At 38.0% G+C, this 17965-nt stretch overlaps 1 protein-coding gene across 4 annotated transcripts in view; it reads left to right on the top strand.

The window, feature by feature from the left end:
- Positions 1 to 1349: 1349 nt before the first annotated feature.
- Positions 1350 to 17965, top strand: part of LOC100650970 (nephrin) — a 484892-nt gene continuing 468276 nt past the window's right edge. For 2 of the 4 annotated variants that reach the window (XM_003398914.4, XM_012313716.3), the window contains exon 1: positions 1350 to 2802. In XM_003398914.4, the coding sequence (XP_003398962.1) occupies positions 2721 to 2802 (82 nt within the window). In that variant the 5' untranslated portion in view covers positions 1350 to 2720. The remainder of the gene's footprint in view (positions 2803 to 17965) is intronic. The other 2 variants (XR_002308146.2, XM_012313714.3) reach the window with 1 other exon arrangement.

The following is a 17965-nucleotide window of genomic DNA, read 5'->3' as shown; positions in this document are numbered from 1 at the left end:
TGTTTTCCGAAATATAGAACGTTTATATAAAATGTAATGCAATTATATTCTGTTTCCTTTTTTTCCCAAGTTCTTAAATAAAATAAATTTTTGGTATTTTAAAATGCCATCACTGTATCTGCAAAATGGAAAACACTTTCATTGCAAGATCGAATATCTTGTTGAATAAAGGATTTATTTTATACTGTGGCTTCTGGGGTTACAGTTTAATTTACGTTCCTTAAAAGATACAAGTTGTTGGAATTTCAATTACGTTTTTGTAATTTAGTTCTCTACGATTCCTATATTACGTTGTTGAATGTAAATTGAAGAAAGAAAAGTAGCTGGTTATAATTTGATTAAAAAATGAATAATTTTTCTGTGAAAGTTTAGGATATACATAGATTGAAACCAGAAGTTTGTTTATTAAATTCTGCACTGCTTGTGTGCACGTATGCACACCAGATGTTGAATTAGACTTTATACCGGGTGACACAACTGGGCAGTGTTCATCTGGAAAGCTACATTGTACTACAGAATTTGTTAAACAGTCCTGCGTGTAATATACTTGAAACTGTATTTCAAAAAGATTAATAATTAATTTTATTTAAATAAAAAATCATGAGTGTAAGAGGATCTTTATTATAAAGAATTTGTACCTTTATGTAAATAATCATTAGATATAAACAACTAATTGTACAAAGGAAAAAGAGCGTAATATATTAGTTATAAAATACTTGATAGTAGAGAATATTCAAATTTATATGTATTAATACTTCAGAAATATGTAATATTTTCAAAGGAAAAAGAAGAAAGAAAGTCTATATAGTTTTTGCGTTAACTGAAATCTATATCAAAATTTTCTAAAATTACTTCTCTTGCTATTGTAATTTTTTGATAGTGATCTTTAAATTCATCTTCATTACATTTTCTATCTAATCATTTCTATTCCTCTGTTTTTTCTATTATCGATAAACTCGTAGTCATTCTCTGCGTTAAATTAAAATTTTTCATTCTTCGTGTAACTCGTCGAGTTATTTATATGGCGCGCATATACGTTTCACTTAAAAAGCGATACTTTTCTCTGTGTACAGATAGACAGTTCGAAAAGATTGCAGGAGCAGCGAAGGCGAACGGAGGATCTAAACAATCGGTTCACCCTCTGCCCGTAGGATCCACGGTATCTTGACGACGTTTTCCGTCGATTTTCCGCATCTGCGTTGTTCTTCTCATCCTCATCGTGTCAAGTGCTTTGCGTGCGCACTGCGCTCACAGGCAGTAGGGGTTGGGAGGTGCAGTTGGATGCTGATCGTCGGTTCGTTCGTGGCTGCTCGGCTTCGCTCGGCAATCTCCGTGGATCTCTGCGGGGGCAGAGGCCTCCTTCCCTTTCGAGCAATTCCACAGTGTTCACACTCCCGCGTAGGTGTGCGGTGGTACATGCCGAGTTTTATTTCATCGTCGCGCGATCCAGTGATGAGTACGTGTTCGTAGCGGCCGCCCTTAGATTACAAGTGATAACGCGAATTGCCACGTTGTTTCTCGACGTGTAATAAGTGACGCGCACGGGAAACGAAATAATAGAAGATCGTTGAAAGATTGACAACGACGGAGCACGAGATTAGGAAGGAAAAACAACGAGCGTGAATGGAAACCGGCAAAAATAAGGGTGCGATCGGTGTCATCGATGTTCGTGTTCAGAAACGAACGACAGAGACCGAGAAATAAAGCTGATTCTCGCGTGGATACTCCATCGAGCGATACTGGTTTCGGAGCTGTCGACGGTCGACGAATTTGAACGTAGTGATTCCGCGTCCTTTGACAATTCACCTGTTACAAGTGGACTCGCGGTGCAGTTTAACTCTCCTCTGCCTCCCCCACCACCCTGATTGATCGATCTCTCGAACGCGTCGATCGCGAGCTTCCATACTATTCGTATGACGTCCTGCTGTCGGATATGATTACGTCTCGAGCGTGTCGAAAGGAAAAAGTGCACCGAGAAAGCAGCGACAAAGGCGTTTGTAATTTATAAGCCGGCAGAGTGCGCGTACCCGTCGGTTGCTACAGAAACATTGTTTCTTGACATCCCACGGTAGACGATTCTTTCGAGAGATCGTTCTGGATGTGATCTTTTCCTTTCGATTATCTCTCAGCCAATCAGACACGCTTCATCACGATTATCAAACTTTTCGATCGCGATAGTGCTACCGATTCTCGAACATAGTGACGCGTTACGTCTCAACGTTCATTTCGAATTGAATTCGAATTGAAAGAAAGTGACGGATCGAGAAAAGTGTTATGTGAAAAAGACGAAAGGCTAAACGCAAGGAGAAATACTAACAGATGACGATTTGTCGCGATATTTGTGTTTTGTATACGTGATAGCACTTCGGTTTGGTGGTAAACAACTGGTCAGGTGATATCTGTGCGAAACAAGGATATCGTCGAAGAAGTTACGTGCTCATTGGAAATACGTACTTCTTAAATGCAAGGTTAAATGCGAGTATCGAGCGTGCGATCGATTTATGTTGATATTCGTTGTTCCACAGCGAACATTTTCGAATGTCGATTTCACGATAAATAACGAAGGTGTACTGTGCGTGTAAACTGTGAAGTGACTTATTTTCTAGAACGAGGTAAATATACGCGTTCGGTGTGCGAGTGGATAGACCATTCTGTGTTTACATACGTTCTATCGTGTTCGGTGTGTTCATCTATGTTCCTGTAGCGGATTCGTTCTAACCATGAAGGAGTACGGAATGAAACTGTCACCGATGAGGCTGATCCTGATTTTCACCATTTTTTCCACTGCGACCATCGTGAAAGGTAAGTGTCCAATTGTAGACAGTTCTCAAACGATTTTCGATAAATCGTGAAATCGTTGTCGGTGTACGTACGGTGAAATTCGCGGATAGGAAAAAAGCTAAAAGTTCGCATTGCCAGATATTTCGAAATTTGAAAAGGTGTAGGATAGTATATTAAAAAAATCTGCAATATTTTAACAGATTAACTGAAAACTACATTTTTTTATTCTTCTTTTACTACTTTTAATACATTCGATATGAATCTTTCGAAATTGAAAATGGCGTTATATTAAGTGTTGTATCTATATAGAAGAAATTAGCGATATTTTAGTAAAATAAGCTACCTCCTTTAATTCTTCATTTTTTTACTATTTTTAATACTTTCGGCGCGGATCGTGTATAATTAAAAATGGCGGTATATTAAGCGTCGTGTCTAGGGAATAATTAGCAGTGTCTAAAAAAAGTAACTGAAACCTGCGCTTCTTTCTCCTTTTCTTCTATTTTTAGGTATTAATTATGATACAAATATAAAATATTCCGTTTCCCAATTGCAAACAAGATACAGACACAAAGTAAAATGATCAGAAATTTTGTAGAACGAACATAAGTGTTCATAGTCCATAGTAATCGAATTCTTTACAATCATATATCCGCGTTCATACGCCAAGAAAATGAATTTCACGATTCTTCAGTAAGAATCTTTTAATACGTTAACTGCTGAGCGAATTATCATTGAATCGAATGCTGAGTCTACTTTGCGACAAACATTTCAACAATTTGAACACGTGCCTTGACACATGTATCATCTTCGCCACAGATTCATATTAAATAATATTCTTACCTTTATTATCCGATCATCAGCGTAAATATCTACCATTACGAAGCAAATATGAATTTCTTTACAATAGGTTATGTCTTTTCTCCCTTGAATTCTCCCTTATGTTCTCTTATATTACGAATATAAATTATGAGTATATACTTTAGCAGGATCCTATTGCACAATAATTCACCAGTGAATAATATCAGCTAGTTAGAGGTTACAAGTTACAAACTTCATTTTTCCAATTCTACAATTTTACACCGAATAAAATAATCAGCTGTCTTATAACTTGTAAAAAACTATATGCATAATTTGGTCTCTTTTATTACCAACCTTATGAATGTTATACAAGAGAATTTATTAACTTCGGTAACTTGCGATTTGCGACGTGTAAAGTTTCACTAGGGATATTAATTCGCGCAAAAGGATCCAGGGAACACATAGTTACATTTTAAACGTTTATTGAAAGTTGGCAATTTTTCAAATCAATTTGAAAAGGAACGCGTCCATCGCTATTCTAGGAAGACTTAGAACGTAGCATAAAAGTCGACACGCTGTCGAAGGTTGTGGAAACGTTATCTTCCAAAGGATATAAATAAGGACTACAAAAAAGAACAAAAACCAGAAAACTAGCAACTACTTCAGAATCAATGGAAACTATTTTGTAGCACGCGACGGTGGTATCACGATGCGGGATGAACCTTCGTGGAAATCTTGTATTATACTTGCCTCGAAATTACGCTAAATTCTGTCGGGAAAAAAAAGGTCGAACGGGAAAGAAAGGAAGAAATAAAGGGAAGAGAAGAGAAGAAACGTCCACGCGCTCGTTAAGTTATTAAGCTCCCACTTTGGCTTAATTATTTCGATGAGAACCTTTTTGAGCAGCAATTAGGTGTTGAACCTGATTTCCAACTAGCATGCATAGACGAAGTCCAGGGCAAACGGTTCTCGCGCACGGAAACTCAACCGATTGAAGCTCGGGTGCGATAAAGAAAATACACGGCGGGAATTGGATCTGGCAAAATTGCGCCAAAAGGCGGCCATCCAATCATTCAGCTGACCAATCACTCGATAAATGGAACCACGACCTCGTGTCCACGACGAATGTGGATCGAATTTTTGTTTTTCTCCCCACTTTTTTCCCCTTCTCTCTCGCCCCTTCTCCTCTCGTTGGCGTTGCCGTTATCGTTTCGTTATTATTTGCATATAGCTTATACGGATTTTCCTCGTTTATCGCGTACCTGTGTCTCCCTTTCGGGACTTGTTAGCTTGTAAACGAACAACGCGATTTGTTTTTGCCAGTCGCAATACGTGGAGTATAGAGAAGATGGAAAACGCGAAAGGGGTTCGTTTTTCTTACGCGTTTCTCCATCTAATCTTCTCTAATCTCGAGGAGTGTCGATATTTCTTTGTACTTTGGCTCACGTTTACACATGATTGATGTTTAAGAATTCGAGAATTGGTAGAAAAGGTTTGATGCTAGAACTACCAAAGTGTAATTTTTCGTAGAGATTTTATAGATTGGATCGTTCACAGGAATTTGAATAATTTCTAGTAAAAAATCTGCATATTATATTTCCCTTGGTACCCTATGTATACATCTGTCCAATTTGTATTCTCCAAATTTTTCGAGCGAAGTATTTCATATTATTTCTTTCCGGAAGCGAGATTTGGATGTGATTCTGTGATTGATCCTGAAAATATGCGTGTTTTACTATCGATGGACGACGTTTTGTATACGAGCAGAGGGTAAGGTTGATTTGACAATTCGAGAGATGATTTATCACACGTCCTGAATCTCGCGCGTCAAAAGATATTTTATTACCGTTGTGAACGAGAGGTATGTACGCTCTATAGTTCCGACATACGTGAACTTCAATAATATGATAAATTACACCTTAACAAATTTCTTAGGACAAACCGCTTCCTCTACTCTGTTGCTTCATTATCTTAAATATTTCAATATTCGTTAGAGACGATAAAATATATCTAGTGAAATGGTTTCTGTAAAACCTCAGCTGAATAAATGCAACAAAATAATATATATACACCATTAATATTTTTTACCATAGAAATGGTATTTTACCATACGAATGATATAACTAACACGGAACGATCTCTGAACGAAAATGTGGTCAGTTAAGGCGGAGATTGGTTAAGCAAGGATCGGGTATGAGGTAATCTACCGTAGAACTATTTCCTCATAATTCTGTAAACGCGTCATAGCGGCTAATTAACCGGAAGACGCGACGTGCATTTAATCAGGGGATCGATTCGTTAATTGATCGCCATGAATCCACATTAAATTGCTCGGTTTGTCATTCGATCGGTTCTCCCAATGATGTTAAACATTGGAAAGCTGTCGTTCCAATTATATACGGAGTTGCATGGAAACAAACGAGGCGTACGCGGAAAGTTATGTTCGTATCGCGAATTTTCACCTCGTGTCTGGCGCACGAAGTTTTTCCAGTTTCACATTTTCTATAACGTACTCGACAAAATTTCACGATTTTTTTCCGGTCTTTTTCCTCCATTATTTTTCCTTTTTCCTATCCTTCTCCTTTTCTTTCTCTTGAGAGAGAGTGTACTCGTATCTTCGACCAGAACGAATTACAATTGCAGCGCGAGGTTCCCTGACCGAGGACGAACGTGCCAACGGAGACGATGTAATTTAGAGATGAGATTTTCGAAGCCGGTTCGTCTTCTATCTCTACTTTCTCACCTTCTCCATTTTTTCTCATTTCCCTTTTTGCCGCCGCGTCCGACGATTTTCATATTTCCCTCGATTTCTCTGGAGGTCGGGATTAGCGTATTCCGATTCTGAATTTCGTTACCATCTGATTTTTACTGGGTAGCCGGTTGTAATTACCTAATTTGGCGGATGGCACGGAGCAGGAAAACCCGATGGGTCGCGCAGAATTAAAGAGATCACCACGTTTCGTGGAAATAAAAACGAAGAAAAGAAGGATGCTTCTCCTTGCGGATTTTCCTCTTCACGGTTGGGAATTTCGAAAGGATGCACCGAGGCTGAGAATATCCGGAAATATTAAAACTCACGGAGCAAACGCCACGGAAAGGGATGTAAGCGTTACGAGATTTAAAATTGAAATAGGTTTGCTCGATGTATATTAAATCGTTTCGGGAATTACATCGAACTTAAATACCTTTCAGGATAAATTGCTGACTAAGTATTCCCGAACGCGATATTTTACACGAATAGTTCGAGCCGAGAGAGGATACGAGGACCTTTAAATTTAGGATATAGTTTACCGCAGGACCGTCATTTTTCGTTTATAATCGAATGGTTCGTAACAAGAATGGTCTTTGTCAAATTTTTCGCTAACGATATTATATTAGGTCGCACTTTATTACATTCTTTTACCTATACTTTGTGTCGTTTTTTCGGTTATGCTATTTTCACGAAATATTGTTCCCTGCCTAAAAAAAAACGTTGCTTTTTGTTCTTTCCGTTATTTTCTCAATTATTACTTTACCTCATTCATATGCCATACCTGTACGATCGTTCATCGATTTATATTTCTTTTAATTGATAGTATGACGTCAGTATGGTATAGTCAATGGTTTAAAATCTACGTTCGTCGTATAACGATAAAACTGTCGCAAAACTCTTCAAGTTGTCGTTTAGGTAATACATTTATTGTTGATATATAGTAACGATAAACGCTGCTCTTTCATCGTTAGCTTATAATCTATAAAACCGATGACTGATAGACACGAATCCTAAATGGCAAAGAACGTCAAACTCTTAGAATAATAAACGATCAACGAACAGCAAACAGTTAGCTAACTTATTTAAGTATCCGTTACAACTCGTAACTTACAAATCCCAAAATCTTCTTTCTCTCATCAAATAAACCTTCGGAACGAAAACGTACATAGCGAACGCAACGTACATGAAATGGTAACGAATGACAGAACGATAAAGACGAAATACAAGAAAATAGAACGATAACAGGCGCACTGCCGATGATAATACCAGGCAGTCTCGTTTAATAATTCCCCTGGTAATTCGAAGCAAACGTTGGGAGTGGAACGAGAGCCGAAGAGATCGAACCGTTCCTTGTCGTTGGTGCTCCGGACGAGACAGGTTGATACTCCTCTCCGGCGTGTTCCATGTCGTTCCAAGCGGAATTAAAAAAGAAGTTGGCCGTGTAGACACGATGCACGCGTTTTCCTTTCACCGCGCTCGAAAAACGAGAATCAGCCTTTAGCCGGTCGGCCTGTACGAGAAAATATTAAAAAGGTCGACGTCATTGTTGGTTGCATATTACACGTACAGATACTGGCGCAATGGTCGCCAGGTCGAGTCGAGTTGTTCGTAGGAAAGAATATTAATTACAAAGCGGTCCCTATTTATACATCATTACGGCGTATTCACAAAAGGGTTGCGGTTGTTATTTGTACGATTCTCTTACTGAGCCAAGTCCTTGGTCCCGGCAAATGGAAAAAGCGCCCCAGTTTATGCGAATTGAATGTTTGCGAAAGAACCGGCAAACAGAATAAAATATATTGAAATATCGAGATCTCTTACAGTTTTCGATGTTTCAGCTTTGTTATTATAGTACGTTGTTGCGTATGAAATTGATCGCACAGACGAGTGTAAAATCGTTCAAAGTCTACTGCTCAAAATACACTCTCACTGTACTATTTATTATACAGGGTGGTTGATAAATGGCGGTACAAGCGGAAAGGGGGTGATTCTACGCGAAAAAAGAAGTCGAAAATATGGAATAAAAATTTTTCGTTTGAGGCTTTGTTTTCGAGAAAATCGACTTTGGATTTTCGCTCGGTATGCGTGCACTTTATCATGTCTCGTTATAACGGATCTCACTGTAGGTCGTTGTCTCGATTGACGTTATGTTGATAAACATTTCCAATGTGTTAGAAAGTGTTCATAGAAACTTAATTAGAAGAGCAGAAGTATGTATTCGGCAGAATGGGCAACATTTTCAGCAATTTTTGTAATAATAAACTTTATGATTACTTCATATTATTTCATTATGTATTCCTAGTTTTTTGTTACGGTAAAAACAAACTTAAACTGCGATAATATCCATCGAAACAACGATCTACAGTGAGATCCGTTATAACGAAACGTGATAAAGTGCACGCGTACCGAGCGAAAATTCAAAGTCGATTTTCTCGAAAACAAAGCCTCAGACGAAAAATTTTTATTCCATATTTTCGACTTCTTTTTTCGCGTAGAATCACCCCTTTTCCGCTTGTACTACCAGTTACTAACCACCCTGTATATCGGTGGATTTCTTTATTTGAAAAATAAAACAAAAAGGTGGAACAAATGCAAATTAATTGTCTTAATGTTATTCAGTATTATACGCAAAATAGGGAAGTCACCGTTTGCAGTAATTATAAATAACAATAACTACGATCATATAATCACAGGTGAATAATATCAACAGAAAAAGATTGCCACAGGGAGAAATCTGGTCCATAGCCTTTAAAAAGTTGTTATCAAAGGTATCTTTGTCGATCGTTTGTTGCTTCCACGTGGTTCGTTTCTCTTCCTTTTTCATGGTTTTTCGTTGCCAGCGATCGATTTTCTTGTTAAAATATGGCGCCGCCGCCGAGTTTCGATTGCGGTGTAAATCGTATCTCGTGTTCGCTCTTATCTTTTGTAGATTTAGCCGATGTTTTCTACCGGTGAAAAATAGCGGCTGTGTATCGAGATGCGCGTAGAGAAAGAACGGCGAAGGTGTTTGTTTGTTTGTCTGAAGTTCGTTCGCTGTTTAGTCGCGGAATGAAAGTTTTATTTGCCAGCTCTCGTTATCTCCACAGAGGCGAGGAATTTATCTGAAAATTAATTTCGATACGGACTTTCTCTTTCGCGTGACCGTTTCGAAAGAAATGTAATTGCAGGATCATTGTTATTTCTTGTTACCATTTCTCTTCTATTTATCGCGAAGGTTTTTAAAAATTCCCGGTTAATTAACGAAAGCGTATCGAGTTTCAACGTCTCCTTTTTTTCGGCCAGAATCGTTGAGAGCGTGGCTAAATTACTAGAAAAGTGCAGCAAACTGCGAGTGTTTATTTCTCATTCGCCGAAGCGTATTTCTCTTCTTTTTCCTTTCCACGAAAATTCACCAATTATATTCGCAAATAATAACTAATGTAATAGTAATTAAGACTGCTATTCGCTTTGAGACGAATGAAATAGAAGTAACAACATTTCGCAGATAACAAGAATTTATTTAAAAGATCGAAACACCGTTGATTTGAAATTCCACTTTCAAAGAACAGAGAACAGACTTAAGAAAGTTACGTCTGTGTGTTACGTTTCCTCGTTTTTTCCTCTTCCCTCAAAAGGACACTTTCTTTTTCGTCTACGTCGGAAATGACACGGCGAGCCTTCGAAATTTAAGGTCAAAGTAAGCGATAGCCGTTAATTAAAGTATATATACTATCATCCAGACGATCTTCTTGAAAGTGCATCCTCGAATCTACAGTTTCCTTAACTGTGACTTAATATTCAAATACGACGACAAAAGTTTATAGTCTCTTTGTTCTTATTCTTACTTTTTGATAGTCTCTCCCGTCCGTCATCGTCCATTTTCATCTATTATTTCGACGAACGCGAATATTCGTCGACGACAATCCGAAATTCGTGGATCCGGCGTCGCGTCGCGATCTCGTGATTTATCGTTGGCACGTTGAAAAATTTGTTGCTTGAGTCGCGAATTTCGCGCCATGCGTCCTTGTTTCCGGCTCGATCCCGATCAAACTTTGACCCAATGTTCGGCTCTTTGGCGAATTGAAATTTCGACGGGGCAGTGAAGCTTTGTTGATAAATTGAAAAATTGTGAACAAAGCCGTTCCATTAGATTTCCTTTTTTTTTTCATTCTTTTGTCTAGCTTCTTTTTATTTCTTGTTGGAAATCAATTTCGTCTCTTTGGCGGAGGATTCGCGGAGATTGACTCGTTTTCGAGTTTGTTTCGTTATTGGAAGCTTTAGATGGAAATCGAAGCTCGAATGTAGGTTATTAAACGATCGGAATCTTCTTCTCTTGGAGTCTGGTAGAAATAATATGTGATAATTCTATAATTGGAATAGCAGCTTTGCTATTGTAAAATTAGACCACGTAACTGAGGAAGTTGCAATTTGAATTGATTATGCCGATTTATGCGGTCATTGCTTTGCTTCGAAGCTATTTTAACATTGAACATGAAAATATTAACTTGGATCTCAGTCGAAGGTTATTGAATTTCGAAATTATTGAATTTTTAGTAATTCTAAGAACGAGGATCATTAAGAATCGAACTGTTCCAGAAATAACTTCGAAGAATTTTATAATCAAAGAAATAGGTTCCTCGTGACTAAAAGGAAAGTTTCAAACGATTATGTTAATTCCCAGTCATCTCTTGCGTGGAATAAATTTTAGTTTCTTTGATTATGAATTTACGAAGACTTCTTCATTTCAAAGCTTGTTTCTCATTCTCAACCAAGATAGAATAATAACTTGGAATTCAAATTTTTGTCAACATTATCGTATAGATGGTAATTGTTAAAAATCAAAGATGGAGAACGTTAAAAAATTTATTAACGCATGTTGCCGATCGTGATGGCAATGCATGTAAATGTTCGAAGAATGCTGAAGCGCCGCGTACAAATTTTATAGACAAAAAGATGTTCAACTCGACGATCGTATCCCAGAATACGGCGTATAAAATTATGATCGAGATACATACGTTTGAAAAACGCTGGATCGCGAAAATTTAGAATATCAAACTCAATTGTCCATAAAATTTTGGCGTCGCGATAGTGCAAGAAAAATTACGATCCCTGAAGTGTTACGCGATCTGTATGAGAAATTCTGATCGTGATTTATCACTGAAAGTTCCTCTTCCTTTAAGTTTCGACCGTAATCTGCTTGATTCTTCTTCGAGATTGAACTTCGCTTCGAATTTCTTCCTGTCTTTCTTTCCATTCTCTCGCTGTCTTTTACTTCCTCCAAGTCATAACAACGTTGCACACGTTCCTAGTTATTCCAACTCCCATAAATTTCCCAAAGACATTGACCGGTTGAAATATAGTTGGTATATGGAGAATCGTTCAAAATACTCGCGGTATATCGAGAAAAGCTGTTTTAAAAACGAGAAGAATCAAATATCAAGAATAAAATACTACGTTTCCAACATTTTAAATTCTAAAAATAAATCTTATCGATTATCATCTATAAAATAAGATTCAATTCGATTAAAATATCGTAGTCGCTAAAATTCCTCGAACAAATCGATCTTTTCTGAAAATACAAATTTTACAAATTTTGTATTAGGCAAGTTATTGTAAAAAATTCAGATTTCAGAAGCGATAAAAAATATCAAATAAGAATTGTTTTGATGAAGAGAATTTGCACAATGCACGATCGAAATCACAGGGCATTCTGTTTCCCAATGATTCGTAGGTAAAACTAAAGACGCGTTCTACTACTGGCCGTTCGAACGAGTTTCTATAGTTTAACCGCTCGTCTATTACATGCGGATACGCGTATAGTTGCTATAACCTCATCCAATAGTTATGGAAATTCGTATTAATTCCGCGGTGATAGCAACATGCCAACCGGAACGTTGTTTCATCGGTGTGCGAGAACGAACGTTCATCTGCAGACGGGATATTCCAATTTTTATTGGCTTCACAGTTTGCCTCGTTAACATCTGTCTGATTTATAACCGCCAAGTTTGTCAAGAATTAGCTTTTAAATTTGAGATTTAAAAGTTTGCGTTTGTCAGCGAGACATTTATAAACGATAAATTTCAATAATTTCATTATTGAATTTAATTTTCTTTGGTTTTCGCTTAGTTTGAAATGTCCGTGAAACACGGGAAAGCGTGTGATTTTTAATTATTTTAATTTAATATCGTATTTTTCAATTTGACATCGTTAAATTTGTTATTCTCCTCGGTTTTAGTTCCGCTCGAATTTAAATATATTTACGTTAAAATAAATGTGAACACGTCTGCTTTTACTTTGAAATGTCGCTGGCTTTTTGTAACGTAAGATTCGATGGGAAAACAGGGAAATTTTGTTAGTAAAATATTCAGTTGAGTCAACGGATTTGACGTGCTATGTCTAGTTAAATAAAAACGAGACAGTATGAAACCGCAAATTTAATATCGCGCTGGCGGCTAGATATTTATTTCGAAGAGTGCAAGGAGGAAACCCTATAAAATATTAGAGCGACTCCGAAAGGAAGTAAAAGTGCAACGAGATCAGAGCGGAGGCGCAAACTTCAACGGAGAATACAATGAAATTTTAATATTTCCTCCGAATTTTCGTCGGTATCAATTTACGAGACTCGTTCTGACTTCAAATAAATGAAACTCCATCCTTCTTTTCTTTTCGTCTTGCCGAATTATTTTCAATGCGACTGACAATTAATCATGAACAGTATACCATTTATCTTCCTCTCAAATTTTTAATTTATAAAGTCTTGATTTTCGATGATTTAAGGAAATTGAGAAATATCGAGGATTTTGTGCAAGTTATATTTTTGGTAGATAAAGTATTCGTCCTAAAATATTCCCGTTTAAGGTATTCCGGGAAAGAGGGCCCCGAATTTAAATATTTAAAAAGTACTGAATATCATACCTTTTCATTTTCTAGAACAACCGCTATCATTTTTAGTATTCGTTATTATTACAAGTAAGATGAACAGCAAGTCGACAGAAGTTATGTTGTTCTATTACATTGTACGTTACTAAACCTTATTTTATAACGATGGTGTAGATATCCTATGAACAAAGTGATGTTAATTCTAATTAAATTCTCTTATCACAGGTTGAGGTATCAATTTTCATTAAAATTTTATGGACAAATATTTTGAAAAATATCTTTTAGAAATACCTACGCGACTATTCCTAAATTATTTTTGCAAACTACAGATTTATTCAAAGCTGCGCTTAAAGCAGTGATTAATAATCACCCTACGATTAACTTGCTCGTTTCGCAATTAATCACAGAGCTATTTAAAAGGTACTTTTTTTACCAGACATAGTTTCACTCCCAACGAGAAAGGTTAACGATGGTCAGGAAGGAAACGAGCTACTTAGTATACCAAACATTCGCGAGTTTCCCATCATATGCCGTCGATTCCCATCGTAAAACGATACTCGGCGCAAACATTCGATCCAACGGATTGGTTCAATTTCGTTTCTCGATGATAGTCACCGTTCCTCAAAACTCATCCTGCTATCATCCACGTAAACGTGCGTTTCGGAAAAGCCGGCAAATATAGAACGACAGTATAGTCATCGAGCGATTTGTCCATAAATTCACCTACACCGAAGGAACATCAGGACGAACGCGAAGCGAATGTTCGTAGAGATTAGCCCGAGTATCTAGAATGCTCATTCCCATTTCAATGTTCGCTCGGCCTTGTCACACCGATGTTTGACGAAGAAATTCTAATAATAAATTTCTCGTCTAGGTATTTTTAATTCGGCGAACAATCGCTAAACGTCGTACAAATGCTCGTTTATACTTTTATCTTGCAAGATATTACTAAAATGGAAGAAGAGCGAGCGAGCTTGGTCTAGACGCGCTCTAAAATAAAACCAAACAGCAAGGAAGAAAGAAAGATAAAAGAACCTACCCCTTTATTCTACTTTGACATCTCTCATCCCTATAACGCAAAGCTAACAGGGTACTCGCGAAATCGGATAGCTTCGCGTTTGCTAGAGGAGAGATCGATACACGGAATCTTGGTTGTTCGGCCAGCAAACGAATGAGAAGTCGCGGCGAAAGAACATAAACCATGGTCGCGTGACAGCCAGTGGAAAGGGACATGCAGAGACACGAGATAATGCAACCGGCTTGGATTACATAGACATTCTACCCCCGCACGCATACGTTGAATCATCCCTTCCTCACCTATGCGTTGACTGGCCCTCTTTCTCTCAGGAAGTTCCGGTGTGTGCAAGCTAACCGTTGCGTTGCGTTGGCGCGACGCTTTGGCTCCGAGTATCTCTTTCACCATGTTCTTCTCTCATCTCTCGCCCCTTCTTTTTTCGCCCCTTTTCGTCCCACGAATTTCTCTGTCGTGTTTCCCTGCACGTTATCATCGTACACTCTCCCGAGTGCATCGTTGGTATACGGGGCTTTCTCTTCGGTCCACGCGAAGCAGCAGCTAAATGGAATGGCAGAAGTACACGAGCGCCAAATGCTTCTGTCTCTGGCGGCGCGCGAAGTAAAAGGGGGATGGACGAAAACGGGGGTTGCGGCTAGTGGACAGATTGCAGGCGGACACGAGGAAACGGACGCCCGTTAGAAGCCTCTCGATCTCTCCCTGGCGGTCTCGTCGCTTTCGAAACGTATACAGGCTGCTTCAGAATGTTGCTGCTAAATTGAGGCAGCAGAAAATGCAGCAGAAGCCCGTCGAGCTCATCAGAACGGGTAATAAAATTTGAATAAACGTCGGCCTGAACGTCATTAGTTTCAAAGTTTTATAACATTATACGTAGACTGCGGCTATTCATGGGTTTTTGGGAAATTTAAGGTTCCAAAAATTTGCAGAGCGCATGTAATATGCGAAAATATATACGATATTTACAGCAGAGCACTTGCTATGATATTTACTAGACGGGACAAATTTCTATTTAAATTCCATTTCTTTAATTATGTCCGTAGAAACATAAAATCGCATGAACATTCGTAGTCTAGTACGTAGTATAACATATTTATAAGTTATAACATGAATGTTTGCGACTGTGAGCCTGCGACAGCATAAGAGGCTACGCGAAGCATGAAGTTTTTCCGTGTCGTAAACGCCTCATTGTAATTGCCTCACGGACAATCGAAATCAGCATGTTTTACCTCAAATGAGTTTTGCAAAGAATCGACAAGAATTCCAGGACAAACTATCGAAGAATAGCATTCCGAGAAAGGACTGTTAGCCATGGTACTATGTGGAAAACTGTACATTCCTAGCTATTCAGTCGTAACACGTGCATTGACTGCCGATTGCCAGTTAAACCTTGCAGTGATGACACAAAATCTCGACGTGGTATGGCATTTCCTCGTTCGTAATCCGCTTTCTAGCTTCCCGGTAATTTAAAATATTCATGATACCTGTATACCACTTGGGACGAAAATCTTATCACTCGATGAATCGGTGAGTCGGTTATCCAACACGTTCTCGAATGGTCGAATCGAACTCGATCGTTTCTTAACTCCTACGATGATACTACATGTCCTCTTTTGAAACACCTGGTAGATTGGCTCGAGAGGGTTTGTCGTCGCTTGTTGTCGGCTGTGTCGCGTCGAGCGCGGAAATTTTTGGATGCTCGTTCGATGTACAGCGTAGGCCGGTCAGTTTATGGCTCTTTTCGCGCAACTTGCGATCAGAGACGGAAATTTTTGGATCCTTCGACCGCGCTCGGTTGTTGCGTGTTATCGATGACAATATTGGCTCGATAGAGGCAGCTTTTAACGAAGAAATATGTGCTTAGAGCGATGAAAATTTGAATAGGTTTTCGCGTGAAAGCTTTTGCTTTTTGCTTGTTTCGCTTGCTATTCGTTTTTGGCATTGGTTGGAGGCTAATGTTCTATCTTGATAATTCTTTTCCCGGATTTGCAACTGCACCGATGGCGACGAAATTGGGATATCCCGGTTTGCCATTTGCCCCTTTACGTTTAATGGGTAAATAAATTTTCTTTTTTATTCAGGAAAAAATTTGTATGCGGCGATGTATCGATTTCTTTTTTGGTGATTGCCGATGTAGTCGAACGTTGAATTTAATTACTTCAGCGCGAAGTAATTAAAAGGTAATTTACCGCGCCCGCGCGTATTTTTCTTTCCTTTCAAATGTTATTCGAACTGCGAGCGAACAGTAGAAGGGCTGATTTTGCGTTTATTTTGCGATCAAATCACGCACCATTCCGTTGTAACGAAAATAATACAACTCGAAATTGCGTCCAATTTTGCACTTTACCAGTACCATACTGACGTCAATATGCATCGTAGACCCTTCAAGGAATAAATATGTATAATTACGTTCTATTCGGAGGAATTATCCATTTACGTAATTTACATTTTAATTGATAAAACGTATGAAACTTCCTCTGTTGGATTTACGCGGAACGTACAGCACGAAAGATTAAAACGAAGAAAATATTTTAATATTTCAAACAACGGCGAGTTGCAATTAATTTTATAGGTCATTATGCCTTTACGGCTGACGTGTACGTCGTTTGATTTATATTATTTACGTAAAATTACAACGATTGCAGCATCCAAATTACTATGTAACGATCGACAATCGGCTCTTTATTTACCTGCATATGTCGATGTTTCTGAGTTGTAATGTTTATCTCGAATACGAGCGATCCAATCTCTGAATTCTCGTTAACGAGCGATTAACGATATCGTCCCTACGATTAATGACACATTACGTGTGTCTCATTTATACCGCGCTAGTCGGCCTAGTCTTTAATTTATCACTGATCGACCTTGTCAATCGATGAAACTGAAACAATCTTTTTTATTCCTCGACTCTGAGAGATTTGGATTTAGAGGATTTTCAGAGAGTCTGAGGTAGTCCCAAGTGTCTAAGTGTCTTCTTGTTAATTCAAGCGTGCGTTAAACGTTTCCTTACTAATTTATGTTTCGTTAATCGTCATTCCTTCTAAATGTCGCGCATCACGAATGAAGAACATCTTCCTTGATTTTCCTGAATAGTTAAGTTTCCTGAATATTACTTCCGTCAATACTTCTACCTACCACGGTATCGCGATAGTTTGGCAAAAGTATGTCAAAGTTTTTATTAGTCGAACAAAGATATTCTTTGTTATAGATGTTGATCGAGCAAGACAAACGTAAAAGGAAATCAATGCGAGGAAAGTTCTCTTTCAACTAAATATGTATTTTAATGTAACTCTTTCACTTGGATTTAAAGTTCTGCGAAAAGAAAAGAATTCTAGGTAGAATTTAAAAAAAGGTTGATCTCGTTCTTTATGCGTGTTTTGGTAATCTGAAGGTTTCAAAATGCGTCTCTTTTAACGCGGAATATGTTAATAATTAATGGAATGAGCTAAATCGTCACTCGAATTACCTTCTACTTGTAGCAATTTGTGCAAGTGCTTAAGGATTTTTATTTTCAAACCCATCGTTTCCGATCTCTACAGAGAATAAGGAACGTTCTACTAATATTTGTCACGATTAAGATTGACTCGGTTAAATTGTCTTCATTTTGACGAATTTGTCAATTCAAGAATAAAAGGAATTGATCTACAGAAAACTTAGAAAAGTAGTCAGTTCCTTTCTTGCCATTTTTTGATAATTTAAGGGGGTATTCTAGTCTAGAGTATTCTAGTCTACTCTGTACAAACGAA

The sequence above is a fragment of the Bombus terrestris genome, chromosome 11, assembly GCF_910591885.1.
Source record: "Bombus terrestris chromosome 11, iyBomTerr1.2, whole genome shotgun sequence".
NCBI lineage: Eukaryota > Metazoa > Arthropoda > Insecta > Hymenoptera > Apidae > Bombus > Bombus terrestris.
The sequence above is the reverse complement of the archived record's forward strand: the minus strand, read 5'-3'. Positions and strand labels throughout refer to the sequence as shown.